We start from the raw sequence: 27,985 nt of genomic DNA on the forward strand, positions 1-27,985 counted from the left end.
TTTTTGTAGGTCAAAAAGACAGCAATAATATGTTGACGGATGTCAAAAGCTGTCCAGATGGAAGATTTCAGGTACACCAAATTATCAGCAGTGGAACAGCTCTGGCAATAACCAGCCTGGGTCAGAGCCAGAAGGCCGGAGGCAAAGAGCCGACACGGGCGCCGCCTCACCGCATATTCGAGCAACTTACAGACGACGTCGGAGAAACTAATTAGGTGCCTCTAGGGGATGGTTATCCAGTATCAGTACTGAGACAATGGTGCTTTCTCTATGTTGAGGTGGGAGCCCACCCTCACTCCAGATACGGTTGAAGACGGTACGGACACGACGCTGACAATTCACTGACAGGTGTTCGAGCATTCGGCTGTCGACGTGGTCCGGCCTCGGGGCCGTATCTCGACAAAGGGATAGGGCAGTGAGCAATTCCCACTCGATGATGGGGAAGGACACAAAAGGCAGGTCGATTGTTCACAGACACAGAGGTCCGAGTATAATGCAGAGCAAAATGTTCAGCTACAGTGTCTGGGCCAGTAAAAACAGCACTGTTCAACAAAATACCAAATACACCTGCAGAGGACTGGTGTCCGTACAGGCCTCTGATCTCGCACCCTGACTTGAAGGAGGTGTATATTGTCCGATGACAAACTTACCATTCCCAGTATTCTTGCTTTGTCCTTTTCTTAAATGGTGGACCTGGGCATGGAGCCATTTAAAGGCAGTGAGCTGCTCAATCTATGGATGCTGCCTATGGTGTTGGAGAGCCCACCTGCTATCTCTAATGGCCTCTGATGTTTCAGTTTCAGAGGTCCACCAAGGTAATACCTTCCAACAGGAGGGGAGGGGGGGGGGGGTTCAGAAGAATATGGGATCAGTAAGTCAGCTGCCAACAGAATAGCTGCTGTTGCATTCTGGACAGCCTCCTTGATGCTTCCATTAATGGGGAACTCAGAATGACAGTGGAGATGAAAGGATTCCAGTCGGCATTGTGGAGAGCCCATCGAGATGGGCAACCAGGGTGGTGATGCTGAGGGAGGGAGAGAAAGATAGGACAGTGGTCACTACCACACAGCTCATCACAGACCTGGATGGACGGGAGAAGACCAGGGCTGCAAATAGAAAGATGAATGGCTGAGTAAGTTGTGTGTGCCACACTGATGTGAGGGGAGGCACAAGTATTCAAGAGACAGAGGTATAGATCTGCCAGTAAGTTTTTGATGTCTTTCCTGTGGCCAGTGATCATGGCTCCATCCCACAAAAGTTATGGGCATTGAAATTGCCCAAGCTTAAGAAAAGTGGGGAGGGGGAACTGAAAAACCACTGCTGACAATATGTTCTGAGGCACTTCACCATCAAGTGGGGGATTAAACATTACAGATCGTAAAATCCTGAAATGCCCTTACTCAAACAGCCACAGCCTCCAAAGCTGTGTCAAGAGGCAAAAGTTCACTATATACAAAGCTCAGAACATATGTGCAAACTATCTCACACCCTATCATACTTGTCACTATTCTTAAAATATCCCCAGTAGCCACAAAGGGCAATGCAGAAAGCAGGGGAGAAGCTCAAGAGATGCCATAGATCAGCCAGGTGGTGGAAAATACCACTACAATTCCACTGGACAATTTTACCGTCTGGATACCTTGAGGGCACGAAAGGGCCAAGGAGGCAAGTTACATCCCATGTTCGCCTACTGCCACTGGTTAAGATGGTATGCTATCAAGACATCCAGGTTCTGAGACACGTGTGGTGGGATCTGGAGCCTCAGGGAACACCGGGATCTGTGCTGCGGCCACAGGTGCAGAACATGTGGGATCTGGTGGCATGGGGGGCCAACAGAATTTCCTTCGTCTTTGGAAACTACTTCTTACGGGGCTCGGATGACTGGGAGGGCTTCTCTGAATTAGTTAGACTGATAAAGTTTGTAGAGCACTATAAGCAGCAGCCTGTGGCTCCTTCAGCCACTGGCTGGTATCCAGTTGCAGAATGGCAGAAACCTCAGAGGGGATTGATCCGAGTGAGCCCCTCCTGGTGTGAGAGGCTAAACAAGGGCGATGTGTCTCCGTCTGAGGGATGGGGACTCGCCTCCCTGGTGGGTGGGGAGCCATTACTCCGAAAGTGGGTGTCGACAAGCAGCAGAGCCAGGCATAGGGGTGACAGGCATAGTCGTGCCGGCAGTTCTGACACTCCAGAAACGGCTCTGAGCACTATGGGACTTATCATCTGAGGTCATCAGTCCCCTAGAACTTAGAACTACCTAAACCTAACTAACCTAAGGACATCACACACATCCACGCCCGAGGCAGGATTCGAACCTGCGACCGTAGCGGTCGCGCAGTTCCCCGACTGAAGCGCCTAGAATCGCTCGGCCACGCCGGCCGGCGACACTCCAGAACGACGAGCAACCGTTCCTAGGCATACGTAGGGAGGCAACAACTCTGGTATCAGAAGTGTGATCCTCGGCTGTCAGGAGCTCAGCTCCACCACACAGACTGGCTACACGTGATGTTGACTTAGTGGGACAAAGGGGCGCTATAGTGGGGAAGGAAGAGTGAGAGGATTGGGGCAGAGGAATCAGTGGCATAGGCCCTAGGGAGGGAGTTCGTCCACAAATGGCTCACACTACAGACAGAAAATTTAGAAGTGGATGTCAAACCTCAAAGGGGGACCAAAAATGGCAAAAAGGATAAAACAGAAAAGGCAAGAGGAACAAAATGGCAAGGAAGGTAGGAAACCAGGTGCATAGCCAGGTCAACATAAGTAAGAAAACGGAGAGAGGGGAGCCGGGAAGGCAGTAGGATTGGGGGGGGGGGGGGGGGGGGGACATGGTGAAGGACATGCAGCCCGGGAAGGAAGAACGAGCTGTAATAACTCTGTGCCCTGTGAATGCCACACACGATCTCACAAAAGAACTGTGAGCCCCCTGCCCCCTGGTGTGTGATTGGGCTAGCATGTGGCATCGCAACATGAAGACTTGTCCGAATTTCATACATTTGAAGCATCGCACAGGGTGGGCTAGAAGGGGGGGGGGGGCCCTCACGTCAGACTGGTGTACCATCACCTTGACCCTTTGAGGCAACAAATCACCCTCAAAGGAGAAGATGAAGACCTCAGTAGCACCCTTATTGTCCTATGCTCCCTACAGATATGACAGACAAAGCGTACACCCCTTTGCTCCAAGTTGATATGTAGCTCATCGTCGCAAAGCAAAATGAGAAAGGATGCTCTGAGCAATAATGTATAGGTTATCATGGTGATGGATAGAAACCAGAGTGTTATCCAGCTTGTTACAAGCAAGCAATGCCCTTGTCTGGGCAGAGGATGACTTCCAAAGAGATGTTCTCTACAGTCTCCACATGGAATAAACGGTTTGTGATCAAAAAAGAATTCCCATCTGTCCTTGTGGAAACAAGGAATTGGGGAGAGTTTTACTCTGCTTGTCACTTAGCCCAACATTCCTCCCACGGTGTTGCCACGGTAGGAAATATTTTGGGATTTTATCACTCTGCACTGAACAAGTTCTTTCCTTCTGAAGAGATTACCGGGGCCATATGACCACTAACAGGACAAAGCTTCATATGCAAGCCATCCACCATGGTGCCACACACTCCAAATGGGCACTCTCCCCATGGGTGCCACCCAGCCTCAGCAATGGCTATCTGTCCAGTAACTCACTGTTCGGAATCTTCGTACTCCAGTCACGATGGGCACATACTCCGGCATACATGGAGGGGGATATCAGATCAGGCATCAACAATGAGATCCCATTATGGTCAGGGGAGCACCACCATGCAGTAATTTATGACTCCAACAGCATCGCTACCGTGCTACGTTCGGAGCATACCATCTCAATGGAAAGGCAGGGTGCCAGAATGGAAATGCACAAAGGTGGAACAGACTCCACATTGGGTGACATTCCCTGCAAGATCTGCACTTTTGAAAAAGTGGCAGCTCAAACCAAACAATAGGGACCATGTATTTATTAATGAAAAGGTGTAGAGAACACCACAAGTGAAATAGGAAACTAGGGTCATAAATCATGTACCAGGACAAAGAGGGATATACCAGGAAGACCATCCAACAAAGTGGAGGTTTTTTTTTTTTTGTTTTAGGGCGCGCAACTACAATGGTCATTAGCGCCCAGACTAAATTAGGAATGCACCGCAAGGCACAAGGTTAAAACAGCAACAAAAAGGGACAATACTATAAAAGACAGACAGGCATAGGATTAAAAAACGGCATAATCAAATGTCAGACAGATTTGTCAATTTGATAAAACGAAGAACGCAAGCAGCTGCTCCGGGGTCATCCGCTAAAATGGCATCCAGAGTACATGGCAGGCAAAGATCGACGCGCAGTTTAATAAAAGTCGGACAGGACGTTAAAATGTGGCATACCGTCAGCAATTGCCCACATGGGCAGAACGGCACCGGCACAGCCATCAGCAGATGGCGGTGGCTCAACCGGCAGTGTCCAATTCATAACCGGGCCAAAACAACCTCCTCCCACCGAGAAGGGCGTGAAGAGGTAGTCCAAGCCGCGGGAAGAGGTTTCAAGGCCCGAGGCTTGTTGTCCGTAAGTTTAGCCCAATCGGCATTCCACAGCGATAAAATGTGCTGACAAATGACCCTGCTAAAATCAGATGAAGGCACACAACAAGAAGCTGTCCGAGGCTGGAGGACCGCAGCCTTGGCCGCGGCATCCGCAGCTTCGTTCTCAGGGATACCGACATGGCCAGGAACCCACATTAAGGTAACGGGAGAACCGTCTTCAGCCAGCTGCTGAAGACAGCATTCGATCCGGTGCACGAAAAGGTGAACCGGATATGGATCACTGAGGCTCTGGATGGCACTCAGGGAATCATAGCAGATGACATAAGCAGAATGTCTGTGGTGGCAGATGTAAAGAACAGCCTGGTAGAGGGCAAATAGCTCAGCTGTGAAGACCGAACAATGGCCATGGAGCCGGTATTTGAAACTGTGTGCCCCGACAATAAAAGAACACCCGACACCTTCATTGGTCTTAGAGCCATCTGTATAAATTAAGGTCATATTAATCAACTTCAAACGAAGTTCGACAAAACGGGAGCATTATACCGAACCGGGGGTAACCTCCTTCGGGAGCGAGCCGAGGTCAAGGTGAACGCAAACCTGAGCCTGGAGCCAAGGTGGCGTTTGGCTCTCGCTCACTCTAAAGGTTGCAGGGAGTGAAAAACCAAGGTGCTGAAGGAGGCGACGAAAGAGTACTCCAGAGGGTAGAAGGGCAGAGCCATACAACCTGTATTGACAGTCGAGAGAGTCGTCAAAAAAGGAACAATAAGATGGGTGGTCGGGCATTGACAACAGCCGACAGGCATACCGACAAAGCAGTATATCGCGCCAGTAGGTTAGTGGCAATTCACCGGCTTCATCATGACGACGCTCGACGGGACTAGTATAGAACGCTCCGATCGCAAGACGTAAACCCCGATGTTGTATCGAGTTGAGGCGGTGTAAGATGGACGGCCGTGCAGGGGAGTATACGAAGCTCCCATAATCCAGCTTGGAGCGGATGATCGACTGATATAGGCGAGGTAGGACGGTTCGATCCGCTCCCCACGACATACCGCTGAGAACACGGAGGACATTTAGAGGACGGGTACAACGGGCAGCCAAATATGACATGTGGAGACCAGCTAAGTTTCCTGTCAAATGTAAGACCTAAAAATTTTGTTGTCTCCACAAATGGGACAGCAACGGGACCGAGATGTAAGGACGGTGGGAGAAACTCTTTGTAGCGCCACAAGTTAATACAGACCGTCTTCTCGGCAGAAAAACTGAAGCCATTGGCGACACTTCAGGATTAAAGACGGTCAAGACAACGCTGAAGACAGCGCTCCAGGAAACATGTACGCTGCGCACTGCAATAGATGGTAAAATCGTCCACGAAAAGGGAGCCTGGTACATCAGCTGGGAGGCAATCCATTATTGGTTTGATCGCTATGGCGAAAAGAGCGACGCTCAAAACTGAGCCCTGTGGCACCCCATTCTCCTGGCGAAAGGTGTCTGACAGGACAGAACCCACATGTACACTGAACTTTCGATCCATTAAAAATGCACGAATAAAAAGAGGGAAGTGATCGGGAAGGCCCCATGTATGAAGAAGAAATCCTTTACCCGCACAAGAAAGGTTCTTCAGCATCTGAATATGAATAGAATCAGACCCTGGAGCGGAGGACGGTGACCGGGCAATTGCATGTTCGAGTTCCCGCATGGTGAATGGGGCATTATAACTTTCACGATTTGAGGAGCGGAAGTTAAGTGGCCTAGCCTTCTCTGCCTGTTTTTGGGGGAGGAAGGCAGGGTGGTAATGAATAGAGCTCCAAACCTCTGCGAAAAATGGCCGAAGGCATTGGAGACATCCTCAGGGCCCACAAGGACGTCATTCGCGACCGTCATGCCAGAAACTGGTGAGTGCACCTTAGTGCCAGATAGCCGGCGCAGGCTACCCCAGACAACAGAAGAAGGAGTAAAACTGTTGAAGGTGCTTGTGAAAGCAGCCCAGCTGGCTTTCTCGCTTTATTTAATAACACGACGACACTGCGCACGTAATCGTTTATAATTGATACAATTCACCACCGTAGGGTGGCGTTTAAAGGTGCGTAAAGCACGTCGACGAGCACGTATAGTGTCTACACGCTGCGGTCCACCAGGGGACCGGTATGCGACGTGGAGAAGAAGTATGAGGGATGGAAGATTCAGCAGCAGTGAGAATGACTTCCGTGAGGTGAGCGACCTGACTATAGCAGCTTGCGAAGTCTTGATCCCGAAATGTCACCCTGGAAGAGAAGAGCCCCAGTCTGCTTTGGAGATGTTCCGATGTTCCAACTACTTGAGCATCGAGATGCGGTATGAGGCAGGAGATGGATAACACAAGAGAAGTGGTCGCTCGAATACATATCAGAAAGTGCGTACCACTCAAACCGGTGTGCAAGTTGGGTAGTACGTATAGAGAGGTCTAAATGAGAATAGGTGTGAGATGTGTCCGAAAGAAAAGTAGGTGTGCCACTATTGAGGCAGACAAGATTGAGTTGGTTGAAAAGGTCTGCTAACAGGGAGCCTCTTGGGCAGGATGCTGGAGAGCCCCAAAGGGTATGGTGGGCATTGAAGTCTCCAGTCAACAAAAATGGTGCAGGTAGCTGAGCAATAATTTGCATCATGTCTGCCCTAGTAACGGCAGACGATGATGGAGTGTAAACAGTACAAATGGAAAATGTGTAAGTGGGGAGAGTAAATCGGACGACAACTGCCTGCAGATCAGTGTGCAATGTGATGGGATCGTCTTAGATATCATCCCGGACCAGCAACATAACCCCTCCTTGGGCCGGAATACCTGCCACAGGGGGTAAGTCAAAACGCACAGTGGTATAGTGTGCCAAGTCAATTTGATCGCATGGGCGTAGCTTCGTTTCCTGGAGAGCTACGACGAGCGGACAGTGCAAGCGTAGCAGCAACTTTCAGTCCTCTCGGTTGGAGCGAATGCCGCGAATATTCCAATGAAGAAGTGCCATCGTGAGAAGAAAAAGAAAAAGGAGAAGCAAGAAGTGGTTACCTCGAATGCCGCTGAGGGCCTGGCTCCGAGCAAGCACTGCTGCCGCTATCAATAGGCGAAGTGTCATCGTCCATTTTTTCAATAGGTATGCTGGCGACCATGTTAAGATGGTCGGGAGGGGGAGCTTCCTTCGTCGGTGAACAGCCAGATGTTCGGCTACCAGCGGTGCGGCCAGGTGAAACGGATGACGGCCTGAGGCGGCAACCGCTGGGTGGCGCAGGAGAAGAAACGTGCTGTGGCGGAGGTTAACTTTGCTTCCTATGAGCCTTCTTGGAAGGTCGTTTAGTCGAAGTACTGGTCGATGGCTGGAAGTTCCGAGGTACGTAGGAAGTCTACACGGGACGGTTCCTTCTTGAAGGCCCGTGCATCTGACTTCTGGGTCTTCGCCTTGGCAGAAGCTGATGAAGGTGCTTGTGTCGTATGGGTGGCAGGAGGAAGAGGAGACGTTGACCGGGCGATCTTAGCACTGCCCGAACGGACAACCGTAGTGCTAAAGGTCAGATCGCATGTCTGCGTCGCCACCTCCCTGGTAGTCCGAGGAGAGGCGAGGACAGTACTGTATTTCCCCACTGGGAGCAGCGTGGGCTTCCTACTAGCAAATAGCTTGCGAGCAGCTGAGGTGGACACTTTCTCTTTGACCCGAATTTCCAACATATAGCGTTCTTCCTTGTAGATGGGACAGTCGCGTGAGGACGCTGCATGGTCACCCTGACAGTTCACACACAGCAGCGTGTAAGGGTCGGGACATAGGGGCGAACAGAAATAACCTCATAGCCCACTTTGATGCGCGACGGCAGCTGAACATTATCAGAGGTCAAGAAAAGTGTCCGGGTCAGTACAAGGTCATTGCAGACCTTTTTCATGACCCTATGGACAGCCATCACGCCCTACTCAGCGAGGAAAGACTGAATCTCCTCGTCAGTCAATTTGTCAAGTGTTCTAGTATATACCACACCACGCGACGAATTCAAAGTGCGGTGAGCCTCCACCCGGACAGGGAACGTGTACAGGAGTGTGGGCCGAAGCAGTTTTTGTCCCTGAAAGGCGCTCTCAGTTTCCAACAACGAGGTACTCCTGGTACAAGACTTGACAGGTCCAGCTATGGCATCTATGCTCTTCTGAATAACGGAAGGGTTGACAGATGAACAATCCTTTCCGTCCACAGATCTAGAAACTACGAGGAACTGTGGGGCAGGCGGTAGAACTTTTGTTACTCGTGGCTGGTCAAGTTCCTGTTTTTGGGTAGAAGTCGAGAGAGAAGAAGAGAAATCCATTGTGGATGAATCCCCCACGACTGCCAGCATCTCCGATGGCGCACTCCTTCCTTGTGGGGATCCTCTCAGAGGGTGCTCCCGCCTTAGGTGAATGTTTACACCCCACGTCACACCTCCCGAGAAATGGACGGAGGGACCAATCGGCACGGTTGGAAGGTGTCAGCTCAGGCGATCACCCCTCCCCAGGCCTGGCCTTTACCAGGGGGTACGTGCGTGCCTTACTTGTCTACCCAGGGCGGGGAATTACGCGTTACCTTGTCACCAGCTACGTGTGCGAACGCATGGGTCGGCCTTCAGGCATGCACAGGGAGGAAAGAAGAGGAAAAAAGAAGGGAGATAGCGAGAGGGAGGACAGACTGTCTCAAACGCCGAGGCGGAGACCAGAGGGTGGAGTAGAAGGCAAGGAGCAGAAGGCAAGGGAAAAAGTAAGGAAGACAGTGCGAGGAAGAAGGACAAAGAAAGGAACCAAAGAAAGGAAGGAAGAAACGAGAATAAGTGAAAAACCAAAATGACCACAAACAGAAGTCGTGGAACCGTCCGTCTCCGGACGCAGGTGCAAATTACGCCTCTTAAGACAGGCAGGAATACCTCGGGCCTATTCTAACCCCCGGACCCACAGGGGGAAAAGTGGAAGGGGAAAGGCATAGTGGAAGTATAGGTTTGCAGTAGAGAGAAGGAAGTATTGCTGCAAAGGCTGGGGTCCTGTGGTACCCAAGCATGTGGCCACAGAAAACTTGTGAGCATCCTGGGGATTTCTAGATTTCCTGGTATCACTATTTTATACTGATAGACTGTATACAGCTAGTCTTTTTGTAGCAAACTCACTGATGCTTGGACAGTACCTTACAGCTTGCAGCTTCCAGAGCCAGTAAATAACGGTCACCTGCTCAGACACACTCCATTTCATTTTTTTGTCTTTAGCTGCTTCTTTCCTCTTTAGGTGTTCTCAGTGCTGATCTTTCTCCACCCCTCTATTTCCTCAGAGATTTTGAAAGTGGTAACAGTGGTTGCATACATCTTTTCTAGGTACACAAAAGCCTATATTAAACCCTGTATTGAATATTTGTCTGTAGAGCCAATATTTTTCAGAAGTAAGTTGTTCCTCTTCACAAAGTTTCTTATACAGGTCACACGTTATCTGTATATCCAGATCACCTGGTAAGAACTATCTCACAATAATGTGTTAACGTTAACACGCTGGAACAATAGAAACCAATTTTACAGTTTTTTATAATCTCTCCGTCACCTCGTCCAATCTCCTTATACACGGACAATGACGACCTCTCTTACCAACATTCAATTGTATTGCTGCTGTCTTTTCTTTATGTACTGCACAGATACACTACGTGTTCTATAGGATTCAGGTCAGGACTCCGTGCAGGCTAGTCCATTTCAGGGATGTTATTGTGGTGTAACCACTTTGCCACAGTCCGTGCATTATGAACAGGTGCTCGAACGTGTTTGAAGATTCAACCGCCATCCCTGAATTGCTCTTCAACAGTGGGAAGCAAGAAGGTGCTTAAAACATCAATGTACACCTGTGCTGTGACAGTGCCATGCAAAACAAGGGGGCACAAGCCCCCACCATGAAAAACACGACCACACCATAACACCACAGCCCCCACATTTTACTGTTGGCACTACAGATGCTGGCAGATGACGTTCACCGGGCATTCAGCATACCCACACCCTGCCATTGGATTGCCACATTGTGTACCGTGATTCGTCACTCCACAGAAAGTTTCCCACTGTTCAATTGTCCAATGTTTATGCTCCTTACACCAAGCGATGGGTCGTTTGGCATTTACCACCACGATAGGCTTATGAGCAGCCGCTCAACCACGAAATCCAAGTTCTAACCTCCCGCGTAACTGTCTTAGTACTTGCAGTGGATCCTGATGCAGTTTGGAATTCCTTTGTGATGGTCTGGACAGGTTTCTGCCTATTACACATTACGACCCTCTTCAACTGTCAGTGGTCTCTGTCAGTCAACGGATGAGGTTGGCCTGTACGCTTTTTTGCTGTACGTGTCCCCTCACATTTCCACCTCACTTTCATATTGGAAACAGTGGACCTAGGGATGTTTAGGAGTGTGGAAATCTCGTGTACAGATGTATGACAAGTGATACCCAATGACCTGACTACGAAGTCAGCGAGTTCTGCAGAGCACCCCATTCTGCTCTCTCACTGTCTCTAATGACTAGTGAGGTCACTGATATGGAGTACCTGGCAGTATGATACACCTAATATGAAAAAACTTAGGTTTTTCCCTTTTAATCTGGTTGCCACAGCCCATTTGCTCAAAGTAAAAGTCCTGTTAAACACTGCCTCTGAAATCCTTGTGTAGCCAAGGGAAGGCTTCACTACTTCATATTCTGCACATGTTATTGGAGCAAAAGAAGATAACTTCTTTTATCACGAAAAAGCATGACCTTTACTTTCCTTTTACAAACACACGTCTTCCAATGGGCGTACAGGTCATTAGAGTGACTCATAAATTTGAGAAGAACACAACTTTACTTACAAGATACACCTCGAAGGCTCAACATGACACTAGAGATTATAAAATATTTCATTTGTCACACAACAATCTCTCCTTTTCTTTTCATTATCGGAGAGTGCAGTTGCTCTTCGACAGTCGTGCTACCGACAAGCCACAATGCCAAAACAAAAAGGCGCCTCCCACAGCGGGTGAAGCCATTTGTCATCACACCTCGCCGTTTTCTCAATCTACACATTCTGTTTGATGTCTGCACATACGAAAACAAGCACCTTTGCTCAGTATATGATCCGTTACTTACTCCTCGCTTAATATTATTCTGTCATGATCACCTTTCCGTGTACTACACGAGGTGAGTGAAATGTCTTGACTATACTGTATGTAACACTTCACTGGCACTTTGTTCTTGGCAGTTAGTGTGTATGTCTCTCCTGACGTTTATTCATTTTTCTTATATTTCTTCTCCATTTGTCTGTTCTCACTGCTTTTTCTTGTTTTGCTTTCCTTTTTGACTATTTTCTGTCAGACTGCATAGGTACTTTATCATTAGAATCAACAGTCAATTTACTTATTCCTTGGCATGTTTGTTAACATCACAAAATCTTTGCTCAGATAAACTGAATAACCAGGACCGAACAGCTGTTTTGTCAATGAAGAGGAATCTGTGCAATTTATCCCCTTTGCTAAATTGACCGGAATGAAGAAGATCATATTATTGATGTTAGTGCCTTAGCAATCATCACGTAACACTCCGAATCTCACCCAGACTTGCCCGGTTACGATTACAGTATGTGATACTTATGGCCAAATCTACCATTTTACCAAAGAGAAACATGGCCCAAAGTCTGCTGATGCCAACTTCTCTTGCAGTACAAGCGCAGGAAAACTGTAGTATGTGAAATGAGCTGCACACAAATTTATTTCCACATTTACTTCATAAATTAAGGGGATACGGAATCACCTATCCCCGCAATGTTAATATATGCCTACTATAGGGAACATTTTCTCACAAACTACTGGAGACAGAGAGGTAAAAATTTTACTGTATGTGCATTCATATGTTACAACAATACTGAAACAACAGTTTATTGTCAAAGTATTTTCTTACAGAGATATTGTACATTTATTTTTAAGTAAATTTTTTCCATCGCTTTTTACTAGACTATCACCCCTAAGTCTTTTGTAAATCAAGTAATTAAAAAATCGTTGTTTCAGTATGTAATAGGGACCTATGTCACTACGTCATAAAAATTTCAGACTTCTAGGTTGACCAGTACCTGAGATAATGTTCCTAGATGAAGTAAAAAGTAAACTTACGGGAAACGGAGAAAGAAGATTAAAACATTCCTGATCCGTAGCTAATACCCCCTTCACAGTCTTCATAATCATCTTCAAGTCTTCTTTTGGCACCCCTCTGCACCTGTCTTGCTTTTTTCACTAATGTCTTGATTATATTATCAGCATGCCTTAGTCTGTGCTGATCTAAAAAGAACATAGCACGTACCGTACGGGAACCAACACACATACCCAACTTTTGAAGGACCTGGCATTTAGTTATATTTCCAAGATTGAAGGTTGCCACAGCATCATACACACCAAAATGTAGTGTATTAATTCCGACAAACACTGTTTTTGGGAGACGATGCCATATCACACTATTCAAGCACTCGTTGGGGTTCTGCGTTTTTCCGTGAAGACATTTCATCAGAAGACTTCTGTCAGCCAGATCTCTGAAAATGGGCTTTATTTCTGCCATGATGGCTGATGGTAGACTGTGGTGGTGAATGTATTTCTCTCCTGTTGTTAGTCCCCTATTGTATTTACACCAGCTGTTTTCACCTTTGGGGCACAAACCATGTTGTGGATGCTCATCCGTGGATGCAGTGTGGAAATATAAAGCCCATATAGCTCTCCTCATTTCTTCAAGATTGCCTGTATTTTGCCTGATTGCAAGGCCATAGCAGTTCTGAATGTGGTCTATTATGGAATCAGTCAATCTTCCTCTGCCATCCAAGGTTTTCCCATCATCTAGTTTTTTCCCTTTCATAACTGATTTTAACCTTCTCAGCCTGGCACCCATTCTCTTCTGCACATGTCCTATACATTCAAGTTTGCTTATATTTACACTGTTCCCATATGGTTTGCTTTCCAAAACTTCTTTGAATGCTTTAGAGTCACCATCTCCCAGATATTTGACATAGCGAACATTATACCACTGTGAAGAGCGATGAAAAATTTTCTTCACCCCAGCAACCTCCATGCCACCACTACTACCATAATAATTAGCAATACAGTCATCACTGTGTTCATTTTTCAGCCTGCCTGTGCACCTACAGTATTTAGACATTATTGCAACATCAATAACCTAGCCAGTATCAACACTAGTTGCTGTTACAACACCATTGTTGGAGGTGTGGCCCCTTTTCTGCCACGTGCCATCAAACGCCACTGTGAGGTCACGACTGCCGTCATTTTCTTCCACTGCTTCTTCCACAGCAACCTGCATTGACTTCTGTGCTACATCTTCAACTGCAGATCCTAGTACATAATTGTAAGCTTCAAACTTTGAAGGTGCACTTGGAAGATTTAGAACACCACATAGCATATCACCAGCTGCTTTGCCCTTACCAATTGCTCGCAATCCATAAACTAACCTAATATTTACACTATAAAGTTCAGTTTTCTTGTATCCATTATTTACAGTTACTGAAACCGAACTTGGAAACTTACAGCTGTATTTACAAACACTGCATATTAAGTTAAACTGGGCAGCCAGGCCAACATGGGATTCTACTTTCAGAGAAACGTTTCCATGACATTTTTTGCAGCACAAACTGTTTTCAAGAGCTTCACACAATATATTCGTATCAATGAGTTCAAAAACTTCATTCCCTCTATCAAGTAAATTATATTTCTCTTCCAAATCTCTTAGTTTTTTATGAGAAGCACTGTTTTCATTTGGTGTAAGTTCGTTCGGCAAATCAGTAATAAGTGGGTTCACATTTTCCAACAGTGATGATGATGAACTGCTTTGCTTTGCTAATGAATCATTATTTCTTTTCTTTTGCCAGTTCACACGCTTTTTAAATACTTTTGCTTTAGCTCTAGGCATTTTCACTGCGAAAAATGAAGCACTAAATACGAAATAACTCAACAACAACTACTTTCTTATATCACACTGTTTACAAAACAGTCCCGCCACAAAGTCAAAGAGTAACTTGAGGAAACCAGAGAGAAACATTTTCGGGCAACTAGTGTATAAATAGTCGCTGGAAACCGGGATATTTGAATTCATGTCACTTTAAAGGTACTGACAAAAAGTTCATGGTCAGCCACGAGAGACGTGTATAACTAAAGCGCAATACCCGATCTCACAAATATATAAAAATAAAATAGTTATAATTGTAGTAGAGCTATGTATGATACGTCATTTTAAAGAGGAAACATGGCAGAATATAATACGCCAATAAAAAAAATTCGATTTTTTAACCCAAAATCCGATTCCGTATCCCCTTAAGGAGTCAGAAGAATGTAAATGTTGATACATATTACCAATCCCACACTTGTCTCTATAAACTTGCAACTCACATGCAGTAACTTATTCTTGCCCGGAGAATAGATGGAGACATGTCATTTTGGCATGTGCAGCCAATTACTGTGAGATACAAAAAAAAAGCTGAAAATATCAGTTTTGAAGATACAGTCCTCTAATTCTTAAACAATGATACATATTTATCTAGAGATGGTGCGTTTGAGCTTTAAACACATCTCTTCCAAATCTGTAAGATCAATTCATCATAAGTAGCATGTCACGACCTGTACCAGTTTCACCAAATACAGATAATTTTCAGGCTCTCTCAGACGAAATTTTTGTTTTCGTGACTGTCACGGCAATTTGAGCACATGCGGTGGCTGATATTCCCATTTCATTTCATAATGTTCACAAAAGCCAAAATTCTGTTCTGGTAACAGTAATAGTAACAACACTGAAATCGTCAGACACCTTCAGCACACATCGTAGATTACCCACAAAAATTTTGAAAGAACCAATTCCAAAAGTAACATTTTTGTCCAGTTTCTTCTAGATTACCCTGTAGATTACACAGACCACGATCTGATTCAAGTGTATATGGCATTTCTTGCACGACACAAAGTGAATATACTCTGCAAGCACATCGGAAACAGATGTTATCGTCAGTCATTTGTGAACACAGATAATTCCCTACCGAAATTACTACACAGTGAGCCTCTTCCATTAATTTTATTTCTTTCAAGTAAAACCTAAACACATCGTGCACAATTTGGAATGACATCCAATTGTTTTTGAAAGTCATGACGGCTCTTGGAAAAATTGATCTCCACTTTCACATAGTATTTTATTTATAATATTAATATTTCATTAATAGCTTCTCAATTTGATCCACACAGTAAATTATCTTCCACAAATGAGGAAGTAACACAGGGAAAAATGGATACGGTTTAGCTAAAATAAATTATGGGACGTGTATTAACTTCACTGAAAAGTTCCAAAAGCTACACTGGTGCCTCATTCTTTGAGCTGCAGCACTGCTTTGTGAAGTGGTGTACACTGAGGTGACAGTGATGTGCACTTGTATGGACAGTGGTGGTATTGTGTATACCAGGTATAAAAGAGCAGTGCATTTGCAGAGCTGTCATTTGTACTTACGTGATTCATACAAAATGTTTCCGATGTGATTACGGCCACCTGAGGAATTAAGAGACTCTGAAAGCAGATCGGTAGTTGGAGCTAGACCCAGAGGGCACTTCACTTCAGACATCGTAAGACGGTTCATTATTTTGAGATCCGTAGCGTCGAGAGTGTCATTTGCTTACTGTTGTCAGTGCTGACAGACAAGCAACATTGCACGAAATAAAGTCAACACAGGATGTACGACAATCGTGCTCATTAGGACAGTGCGGCAAAATCTGGCACCTGTGGGCTACAGCAGCAGAAGATGGACGAGTGCTACCGCCGACAGCACGACATCGCCTGCAGCACCTCCCCGTGCTCGCGATCGTGTCGGTCGGTCGGTCCCTAGACAGCTGAAACAATGTAGCCCAGTCGCACACATCCCGGATTCAATAAGTAGGGTTTGAGTGTGATGTAGACACCGTGAAAATGTGGAGCCAAGTAGTCAACAAGGCACTGTGCAAGCTGGTGGTGGCTCCGTAACGGTGTGGGCTGTGTTTACACGGAATGGAGCGGGTCGTCTGGTCCAGCTGAACAGATCATTGACTGCAAATGGTTAAGGTCGGCTACTTTGAGACCATTTGTACCCATTTGTGGATTTTACGTTACCAGACAGCGATGGAATTTTTGTGGATGACAATGCCCTATTTCACCAGAAAACAACTGTTTGCAGTCAGTTTGGAGAACATTCTTGACAGTTTGGGCATTACAGAAGGCTACATACAGCACAGCTCAGTATTTATACAGGGGACTTCCGACAGTTTGACGAGTCCACACCGAGTTGACTTACCGCACTACAGTAGGCAAAAGGAGGTCCGACAAATTATTAGGTTGTGCACTGTGACTCGTCACATCAGTGTCTCTCTTTCACAGTCCAAATTATTTAATTGTAGGTGCTCTACTATGTAACTGATGTATATTGTTATAGTTTATCCATAATAATACCTTCCCATGTCAAATGGGTCAATCAGTGCTGTTTCCACAGTGCCTTTAGCACAACTTATCAACGGTTGTACACACAAGATGAAAGCGCTGGTCCAGAATACGAACAGGGCCATATCTGCAAGAGATAATTATGATAACTAAATATTCAAATAAGTATTTTGAATTCGTGAATTAAAACACACAATGAAATTATTACTCTATTACAAATATTCTGAAATATTACATTAACAAGTATTAGTTTTATTTGCTGCAGCATTATTATTTAGATTATGAGAGGAAGGAGGGAACAAAAACCAAGGACAAGGTCAGCAAAAGGACAGGAAATGAAACTGGCCGTACTCCTTTCGAAGGATCTTTTTCAACAACTTTATTTGTTTAGTAAAATAGTATCATGAGCCCATAAAAATATTACAAGAAGGAATGTTGCTACTCACCAAATAGCAGTGATGCTGAGTCGCAGGTAGACACAACAAAAAGACTCGCAATTACACACACACACACACACACACACACACACACACACACACACACACACACACAGAGAGAGAGAGAGAGAGAGAGAGAGAGAGAGAGAGAGAGAGAGAGAGAGACTGCAGTCTCAGGCCACTGAAACCACACTGTGCACAGCAGCACCAGTGCATGATGGGAGATGCTTCAGCTTAGACTGAGGGCAGGGGAGAGATGGGGAAGGAAGGGTGGGAGGGTGTAGGGGGGGGGGGGGGGGGAGTAGCAGAAAAGGAGAGAAAGCGAAACACTGGGTGTTGACAACTGTAGTGCTGGAATGGGAAAGGAAAGGGGCTGGATGGATGAGGACAGTGACTGACTAAGGTTGAAGCCAAGAGGGTTACGGGAACGTAGGATGTATTGCAGAGAAAGTTCCCACCTGCGCAGTTCAGAACAGCTGTTGTTGGTGGGAAGGATCCATATGGCACAGGCTGTGAAGCAGTCATTGAGATCAGGGATGTCACGTTTGGCAGCGTGTTCAGCAACAGGGTGGTCCAGTTGTTTCTTGGTCACAGTTTGTCTGTGGCCACTCATGCGGACAGACAGCTTGTTGACAGACTTTCACTCTGCAGCGGAGTGTGGGCTGATACGAAACTACCTGGTAGATTAAAACTATGTGCCGGACAGAGACTCGAATTTGGGATCTTTGCCTTTAGCGGGCAAGTGCTCTACCATCTGAGCTACCCAAGTACGACTCTCTCCCCATCCTCACAGGTTTACTTCTGCCAGTACCTCGTCTTCTACCTTCCAAACTTTACAGAAGCGGAAACATTCCCCAAGCTGTGGCTAAGCCATGTCTCTGCAATATCCTTCCTTTCAGGTGTGCTAGTTCTGCAAGGCTCGCACGAGAGCTTCTATAAAGTTCAGAAGGCAGGGGACGAGGCACTGGCAGAAATAAACCTGTGAGAACAAGGTGTGAATCGTGCTTCTGTAGCTCAGATGGTAGAGCACTTGCCCGCAAAAGGCTAAGGTCCCGAGTTTTAATCTGCCAGGAAGTTTCAGCTTCTTGGTTGTTGTGCCCACATAGAATGGAGCACAGTGTATGCAGCTTAGCCTGTAGACCACATGACTGCTTTCACAGGCCTCTGACAAGATAGGTGGTTTTTTTTTTTTTTTTTTTTTGTGTGGGAGTTTTAGGGCGCTCAACTACTTCAGTCATTAGCGCCTAATCACAAATGTAAGTGCACATATAATCTGGTGAAACTCAAGCGGGGGAACACCAGGAAGTTATTACAAAGACGCAGATAAAATAATTAAAAGAGTTAGATGTCTTTGGACAAGTCTGTCAAAGTAATAAAACGAAGAACACTCGCAGCAGCTCGAGTGCCATCAGCTAAAATTTCCGGTAAGATAGATGGCAGAGACAGGACAACACGACATTGACTAAAGCGGGGGCACGACAATAAAACATGGCGCACTGTTAATGCTTGACCACAAGGGCACTGCGGGGCTGGGTCACCGGAGAGCAGGTAGCGGTGGCTAAACCCGCAATGCCCAATCCGCAACCTGGTCAGATGGACCTCTTCTCGCCGAGATGGTCGGGAGGAGGTTGTCCAAGCAGTTGGGAGCGGTTTTACTGCCCAGAGCTTGTTTCCTTGGAGGGATGACCAAGCATCCCACCACAACGACACAAGCCTCTTACAAACAACCCCACGAACGTCAGATGACGGGACACAATGGGAGGCTGGCCGAGGCAGGAGGACTGCAGCCTTGGCTGCAGCATCTGCAGCCTCATTCCCAGGCACTCCTACATGTCTGGGAACCCACAGAAAGCTGACAGGAGAACCATTATCAGCGAAAGAATGGAGGGACTGCTGGATCCGTTGCACCAAGGGATGGACCGGATAGGGAGCTCCAAGGCTCTGAAGAGCACTAAGTGAATCAGAGCAGAGTACATACGGAGAATAGCGGTGGCAGCAGACATACTGAACGGCCTGATAAAGAGCAAAAAGCTCGGCCGTAAAGCTGGAACATTGGTCGAGGAGCAGGTATTTAAAGGTGACGTCCCCGACGACAAAGGCACAGTCGACACCATCGTCAGTTTTGGAGCCTTCAGTGTAAGTAAAGGTGTTACTGCTGAGTCGCGCACGAAGTTCGACAAACTGTGACCAATACACTGCATCCGGAGTACCCTCCTTCGGGGGCGAGCTGAGGTCAAGATAAATGTGAACCGGAGCCTGGAGCCAAGGTGGTGTCGAGCTCTCACCCTCTCTGAAGGTGGTAGGGAGGGCAAAATCCAATTGTCGAAGCAGGTGACGAAAGTGGACTCCAGGGGGCAGCAGGGCAGACACATACAACCCGTACTGACGGTCGAGAGAATCGGCGAAGAAGGACTGATAAGAGGGGTGGTCGGGCATTGACAATAGCCGGCAGGCATACCGACACAGCAGTACGTCGCGCTGGTAGGTCAATGGTAATTCGGCAGCTTCAGCATAAAGACTCTCGACAGGACTAGTGTAGAAGGCCCCGGTCGCAAGACGTAACCCCCGATGGTGGATGGAGTTGAGACGGCATAAGAGGGATGGCCGAGCAGATGAGTAGACGAAGCTCCCATAATCCAGCTTCGGTCGGACTATGGACCGATACAAGCGAAGCAGGACAGTGCGATCCGCTCCCCAAGATGAACCACTAAGAACTCTGAGGACATTAAGGGAACGTGTACAACGGGCCGCCAAATAAGAGACATGCGGAGACCAACAAAGTTTCCTGTCCAATGTGAGCCCTAGAAACTTAGTTGTTTCCACAAATGGGAGAACAACGGGACCGAGATGTAAGGATGGCGGAAGGAACGCTTTATATCGCCAAAAGTTGATATAAACCGTCTTCTCTTCAGAGAACCGGAAGCCATTTTCCACGCTCCATGAGTATAGGCTGTCTAGACAACGCTGAAGGCAGCGCTCCAGGAGGCATGTTCTCTGGGCACTGCAGTAGATCGCGAAGTCATCGACAAAGAGAGAGCCTGAGACATTAGGTGGAATGCAATCCATAATTGGATTGATCGCGATGGCAAAAAGGGCTACGCTCAAGACGGAGCCCTGAGGCACTCCGTTCTCCTGGAGGAAGACATCGGACAACACGGAACCCACACGTACCCTAAACTTTCGATCCGTGAAAAAGGAATCAATAAAAAGGGGCAGGCGACCGCGTAGGCCCCACCTGTGCATAGTGCGGAGGATACCTCCTCTCCAACAGGTATCATAAGCCTTCTCCAAATCGAAGAACACGGCTACCGTTTGGCGCCTTCGCAAAAAGTTGTTCATGATGAATGTCGACAAGGTCACAAGATGGTCAACAGCGGAGCGGCGGCGACGAAAGCCGCATTGGACATTGGTAAGTAGCCGTCGAGATTCAAGAATCCAGACTAACCGAGCATTAACCATGCGCTCCATCACCTTACAGACACAGCTTGTAAGAAATGGGCCGGTAACTAGAAGGAAGGTGTCTTTCCTTCCCGGGTTTGGGTATAGGAACAACGACGGCGTCACGCCAACGCATGGGGACCTGACCTTCAGTCCAGACGCGATTGTAGGTACGAAGAAGGAAGCTTTTGCCCGCCAGAGAAAGGTGTGCCAGCATCTGAACATGAATGGCATCTGGCCCCGGAGCAGAGGACCGGGACAGTGCAAGTGCACATTCGAGTTCCCGCATAGTAAAGGGGGCATTATAAGTTTCCAGATTCAGCGAGTGGAAGGAAAGTCACCGAGCCTCTTCTGCCTCTTTCCTGGGAAGGAAGGCAAGGTGGTAATGGGCGGAGCTTGAAACCTCCGCGAAAAACCGGCCGAAGGTGTTGGAGACAGCCACAGGATCAACAAGGACCTCATTACCTGAGGTCAGGCCAGGTACCGAGGAGTGGGCCTTAATGCCCGACAGCCAGTGCAGGGCACCCCAGATGACAGAAGAGGGAGTAAAACAGTTAAAGGAGCTGGTGAAAGAGGCCCAACAAGCTTTTTTGCTGTCTTTGATGACAGTACGGCATTGCGCTCAGAGTCGTTTGTAATCAATACAATTCGCCAGCGTAGGATGGCGGCGAAAGGTGCGTAAAGCACGTCGTCAAGCACGGATAGCGTCTCTGCAAACCTCATTCCACCAGGGGACTGAAACGTGACGTGAAGAAGAGGTAGTACGAGGAATGGAACGTTCGGCAGCATTGATGACAACAGCCATGAGGTATTGGACCCGACTGTCACAGCTGAGAAAATCTTGGTCCGGAAAGGTCGCCAGGGAGGAGTCAAGTCCCCAGTCAGCTTTCGGTATGTTCCAGCTCGAAGGACGTGGGGATGGGGTGTGAGGCAGGAGAAAAACGACACAGAGGAAATGGTCGCAGAATAGGTGTCAGAAAGGACATACCACTCGAACCGACGGGCAAGAGTGGTAGAACAGATCGAGAGGTCCAAGTGGGAGTAGGTATGAGTAGAGTCCGAGAGGAAAGTTGGGGTGCCAGTATTGAGGCAGACAAGATTGAGATGGTTGAAAACATCCACTAAGAGGGAGCCTCTATGACAGGATGCAGGAGAACCCCAAAGGGGATGATGGGCATTGAAAACGCCAAACAATAAAAACAGCGGAGGAAGCTGAGCAATCAAATGCATCATTGCAGCCCGACTAACTGCGGATGACGATGGAGTGTAGACGGTACAAACAGAAAACATAAAGGCAGAAAGAGTAATACGGACAGCTATTGCTTGGAGTGGGGTGGTCAATGGGATGGGATGGTAATAGATATCGTCCCGAATGAGCAACATGACCCCACCATAAGCTGGAATACTATCCACAGGGTTTAGGCCAGATCGCTCGGAGGTATAGTGGGTAAAAGCAACACGGTCAGTTGGGCGTAACTTCGTTTCCTGGAGACCAATGACGAGCGTACAGTGCAGGCAGAGGAGCAGTTTTAATTCCTCCCGATTAGATCAAATACCTCTTATGTTCCAATGTAACAGAGCCATTGCAAATCTGAGAAAGGGGGAACGGAACGGGTGAAGAGCTGGTCACCTCGACAGCCGCGGAGGGCCGGGTTTCGAGGGAACATCAGGAGGCCGATCCTGTTCCATCGAGTCGTCGCCAGCAGACATTCCTGGATTGCACAGGAGGGGCAGCATCGTACGCCGACAACAGGCCAGCTGAGCACCTGGCAGCACAGCGTCCGGGCGAAACTGAGGACGGCCGGGAGCAGTGACTGTCAGATGGAGCATCAGACGAAACGTGCTGGGGTGGAGAGGGGGATAAAGACTACTTCTTTGAGGCCTTCTTGGAAGACTGATGAGTCACAGGGATGGTGGGCTGTGGGGGTTGGACCCAAAGAAAGTCCTCACACTCTCAGTCCTTTTTTGAACGCCGGACCTCAGAAGCTGGGGTCCGTAACGTGTCCCCGTTGGACGCCTGAGAAGAGGATCACTTCTCAGGAGGAGGAGGAGGAGGAGGAGGAAGGGTGGCCCCTGGGGCTGAGGTGGCAGGGGCCGCGAGGGAGGAGGATTTGGAAGGGAGGGATTTGGGAGGCAGAGGCGGGACAGGATAGGGGTGAGAATACTGCAGAAGGAGTGGACACGACCGAAGCAAACGACATTGTCAACATCACGGGATGGAGGCAGTCATATTTCTGCCTGGCCTCAGAATAAGACAGATGGTCCATGGTTTTCAATTCTTGTATCTTCTTCTACTTCTGATATGCGGGGCAGTCGAAAGATCTAGGCGAGTGGAGGCCAGGACAATTGATGCACCGAGGTGGTGGGGTGCATGTATGTCCCTCACGAAGAGGACGTCTACAGTCACCACAAAGGGGCTCCGCTTCACACCGTGACGACATTGTGCCCGAAGCTCAAACATCGAAAGCATCGAATAGGAGGCGGGACTTAAGGTTGCACGTCGCACCGGCAGCACATCACCTTTACCTTCTCCGGGAGAACGTCCCCCTCGAAGGCGAGGATAAAGGCCCCAGTGTCAGCGCGACGGTCTTTGGGGCCGCGCTGGACTCGCCGGACAAAATGCACGCCACGGCGCTCCAGGTTGACCCTGAGCTCATCAGATTGCAGCAGGAGGTCCCGATGGAAAATAATCCCCTGCGTCCTACTGAGCACCAGATGTGAGACAATGGACACTGGGATGTCCCCTAGTCGGTCGCATGCCTGGAGCGCCGCCGACTGTGTAGCGGAGGTGGTCTTTATGAGAATGGACCCCGAACGCATTTTACTAAGAGCCTCCATTTCTCCGAAGATATCCTCTATATGCTGTACAAAGAACATGGGCTTGGAGGTGGCGATCATCCCCCCATCGGTCCGAGAACAGACTAAATAGCGGGGGAAGTATTTCGCCTCAAGCCGGCGGGTAGAACCTTTCCTCTTAGAAGACGCGGCCGCAGAGCAACCTGATGCATGTTGACGTTTCATCTGCGAAACATCCGCCCCGATACCACCCACTCCGACCAGGGGCTCTCCCCACGGGCGCCACCCAGCCTCAGCAAGGCCACCTGGAAGGATGACCATTGCTGGGAGTCCTGATGCCCCAGGTAGACGGGCATCTACTCCCTGGCTTAAGTGGGGAGGGTGCAGCTCAGGTATCAGCAGTAAAATCCCTGTGTTGTCAGGGAGCTACAACCTAGAGGGTACATGACTACCCCACCACAACAGGCTGGCTATCGTGCTGGATTTCGGGTGCCACGGAAAGTCCATCATGATCGAATGTGCAGATGGGGACGCACTACAGGCCTAACCTGTGCAACCCATCACGTGTTTAGGCCCAAATTGATGAACAGTGGGTGCAGTTACGACGCCATTACGATGATGAGTGTCAAGGTCTTAGTGCACTGAGGACCGATGATACACCACGTAAGGTGTCCTTCCCCAAAAGACTCATACTTCTGTAGAATTTTGAAAAATGGAGGTCAAACCCCAATGGGGACCATCACATTGAAGGCCGAAATGTTTGAAACTCCTTTTAGTCGCCTCTTACGACAGGCAGGAATTCCCCCGGCCTGTTCTTACCGCGGACCCGCAGGGGGAGGGATAGGTGATGTTTGTGACTGGACTGGTGGAGTAGGTGGTGGTGGGAGGATGTAAGGGACAGGTCTTGCATCTAGGTCTACTACAGGGTATGAGCCATGAGGTAAGGTTGGTTGGTTCGTTTAAAGAGAGAGAAGGGACAAACTATGAGGTCATCGGTTTCATGTCCCTAATGAAACAATGCCACAAGAGTGAGAATAAAACTGACGAAACATGTAACACAAATGGAAAGAAAGAAAAAAGCCACAAGAATGAAGGGAAGGTAACTAATATTAAAAGGAACAAAGGAGGACAAGGAAACAACAGAGACACTAGAAACAGAAGAGTGTACAACATGGAAGCTGATTACAGTGGCTGGCCAAGCATGAGAATAAATAAGGGAAAGTCAGTCACTCTGCAACACGTTAAAACCTCCACCCTAAAAGCACTAGGGTGGAAGACACAGAGGATCAAAGTACATGCGCTAAAACCTACACAGAAGTATAAAACCCACTCTCACAGATAAAATGTAAAACTAAAGCTGCTGTGGAGGCATTGTCACCGAACACCAATGGCAGGGTGCTGGGAAAGTTAAAAGTCTGCCGCAGAGCGGCTAAAAGTGGGCAGTCCAGCAAGAGGTGGATGATAAGTCATTTTGGAGCCACAGCGACACTGAGATGGGTCCTCGTGACAGATTAGGTTACAGTGCGTTAGCCACGTTTGGCCAATGTGGAGCCGGCAGAGGACAACTGATTCCCTGTGAGAGGTCTGCATGGAAGACTTCCACACATTCATAGTCTCCTTAATGACACGCAGTTTGTCGTGCATGCTGTTATGCCATTCCGTCTCCCAAAGCCGAAAAACCCTGCGGTTTAAGACAGAATGCAGGTCAGCTTTGGAGATGCCTATCTCCAGAAGCGGTTTCAGTGTCACTTCTTTGGCCAGCCTGTCGGCAAGTTCTTTGCCGGGGATTCCGACATGTCCTGAGGTCCACACAAACACCACTGAACGGCAGGACTGTTCCAGGGCATAGATGGACTCCTGAATGGATGCTACCAGAGGGTGGCAAGGGTAGCACTGGTCGATAGCTTGTAGGCTGCTCAATGAGTTAGCACACAGGAGAAATAACTTTCCAGGGCACGAGTGGATGTACTCAAGAGCACGAGATATGGCGCCAGCTCTACAGCGAAAACACTGCAGCCAGCTGGCAAGGAGTGCTGCTCTATATATCCTCCATGAACATATGCAAAGCCTACGTGACCATCAGAAATTGAGCAGTTGGTGTAAACAACTTCAGAGTTTCTGAACACATCAAGAATCAAGAGGAAGTGACAGTGGAGATTGGTAGGGTTAATGGAGTCCTGAGGGCCATGCGAAAGTACCAGGAAAGACTGTGGCCAAGGCGTACACCATGGAGGCGTACATGAATGGACTGCAAGTAGAAGTGGTAAAGGGAAGGACTCCAGTTCAGAGAGAAGGGACTGCACACAAACTGCAGTCATTAGCACCGATCTGGCTGCCGATGCAAGAGATGGACTACCGTGCACAGGAAAAGAGACGGTAATTCAGATGCTCAGGGGAACTACGAATGTGTGCTCGGTAACTGGAGAGCAGTTGTGTATGTCTGATCTGCAGTGGAGGGACACTGGCCTCCACCAGTACACTGGTCACCCAATCCGTCCAAAAGCTCCTGTCGCTAATCAAACCCCACAGTGGTGCACAGGGTCGAGTAAATGCAATGCTGAAGGCGCTGCTGAACAATAAATCACACTCCCATAATCAGTTCGGGATTGGACAAGGGCTCTGTAGAGCTGCAGCAGCATACAGCAATCTGCACCCCAATTGGTTTTGCTCAGGCAATGGAGGGCATTGAGGTGCTGCCAGCACTTCTGCTTAAGCTGACACAGATGAGGGAACCAAGTCAATCGAGTGTCGAAAACCAGTCCTAGGAATTGGTACATCTCCACTACATCGAGTGGATCATTAAGAAAGTGTGTGTTCAGGACGAACGGTACGACGCCGACTGAAGTGCACGACACACGACTTTGCGGACGAAAACTGGAAACCGTGGGCTAGAGCCCATGACTGCGCCTTGTGGATGGCTCCCTGGATGTGCCGCTCAGCAACAACAGTACTGGAGCAGCAGTACAAAATGCAAAAGTCGTCTGCATACAGAGACTGACACGGAGGGCCCGACAGCTGCTGCTAGACCGTTAATGGCCACTAAAATAGAGAGTCACTCAATACAGAGCCCTGTGGGACTCCATTCTTCTGGATACGGATGGAACTTGCACACGGAAAGTACGGAGTGACACGAAGTGTCGGATAAAAATCTGGAGTGGTCCTCGAAGACCCCACTCGTACAATGTGGCAAGGATATGACATCGCCAAGTCTTTTCTTGTATGCTTTATGTAAGTCAAAAAAGACAGCAATCAGGTGTTGCCATCTGGAAAAGGTTGTTCGGATAGCAGACACTATGAAAACAAGATTATCAGTGGTAGAGCGACCCTAGCGGAAGCTGCCCTAACGCGGAGCCAGCAAGCCACGTGACTCCAGAACCCAACCCAACGGCCGACATACCATACGTTCCGGCAGCTTACAAGGAATGTTGGTGAAGCTGATGGGCCAGTAGCTATCCACATCAAGTGATTTTTTAACAGGTTTGATCACCAGAAGATGGCGCTCTCACAGGGCCACTGCGACAAAGACTCCAACGCACCAGATCCGACTGAAGATGACTAGAAGATTTCGCTTGTAGTCAGACGAGAAAGCGCACTCAGGGGAAAAGTGCGCTGCAATCACATTTGCGTCGGTACGTAACTCGACACTTACAGTAACACCGGGGACAGCTGTTGGAGCCTGGTACCCGAAAACACAATTGATCTTTGCCCAGACTCGGGAAGGTGACATGCGACACCCGATGGTGGAGACGTATCTGTCCCACCACTCCTCCTCCTGTTGTTGTTTGATAAGGTGGCGAACACAGGCACGGAGCCGTTTGAAAGCTGTAAGGCGCTCCAGGGAAGGACGCCGCTTAGGCCGCTGTAGAGCTCGCCGACACTCCTTAATTGCTTCAGCAACTTCCGGCGACAACCGAGGGACTGCCTTACGCTTCGGGCACCCTAAAGAGCGAGGGATCGCATTTTCTGCTGCAGAACCAATTGTGCTAGTCACCTGCTCGACCGTCACATCGACGTTACCGTGTGGGGGAGATTCAGCGGTGACAGAAGAGGTGAAAGTTTCCCAGTCCACCTCGTTCGAAGCCCATCTGTGCAGGTGGGTGTGCGCCTGACGCTGGGGCAGTCACTGGAAGATGGGGAAGTGGTCACTACCACACATGTCGTCATGTGCTCTCTGGTGGATAGATGGAAGAAATCCTGGGCTGAAAATCGATAAATCAATGGCCGAGTAACTACCGTGAGCCACAATGAAATGTGTGGCAGCCCCAGTATTTAAGAAGCAGAGGTCGAATTGCGACAGTAAAGTTTCGAC

The 27,985-nt window shown here is 48.2% G+C and overlaps 1 protein-coding gene across 1 annotated transcript in view; it reads right to left on the minus strand.

Moving 5' to 3' along the window:
* Positions 1–27,985, minus strand: part of LOC126237517 (uncharacterized) — a 213,678-nt gene that overhangs the window by 161,002 nt on the left and 24,691 nt on the right. The window contains exon 2 of the mRNA XM_049947687.1: positions 17,018–17,132. Within this exon, the coding sequence (XP_049803644.1) occupies positions 17,018–17,130 (113 nt within the window). The 5' untranslated portion in view covers positions 17,131–17,132. The remainder of the gene's footprint in view (positions 1–17,017; positions 17,133–27,985) is intronic.

Source organism: Schistocerca nitens, chromosome 2, assembly GCF_023898315.1.
Source record: "Schistocerca nitens isolate TAMUIC-IGC-003100 chromosome 2, iqSchNite1.1, whole genome shotgun sequence".
NCBI lineage: Eukaryota > Metazoa > Arthropoda > Insecta > Orthoptera > Acrididae > Schistocerca > Schistocerca nitens.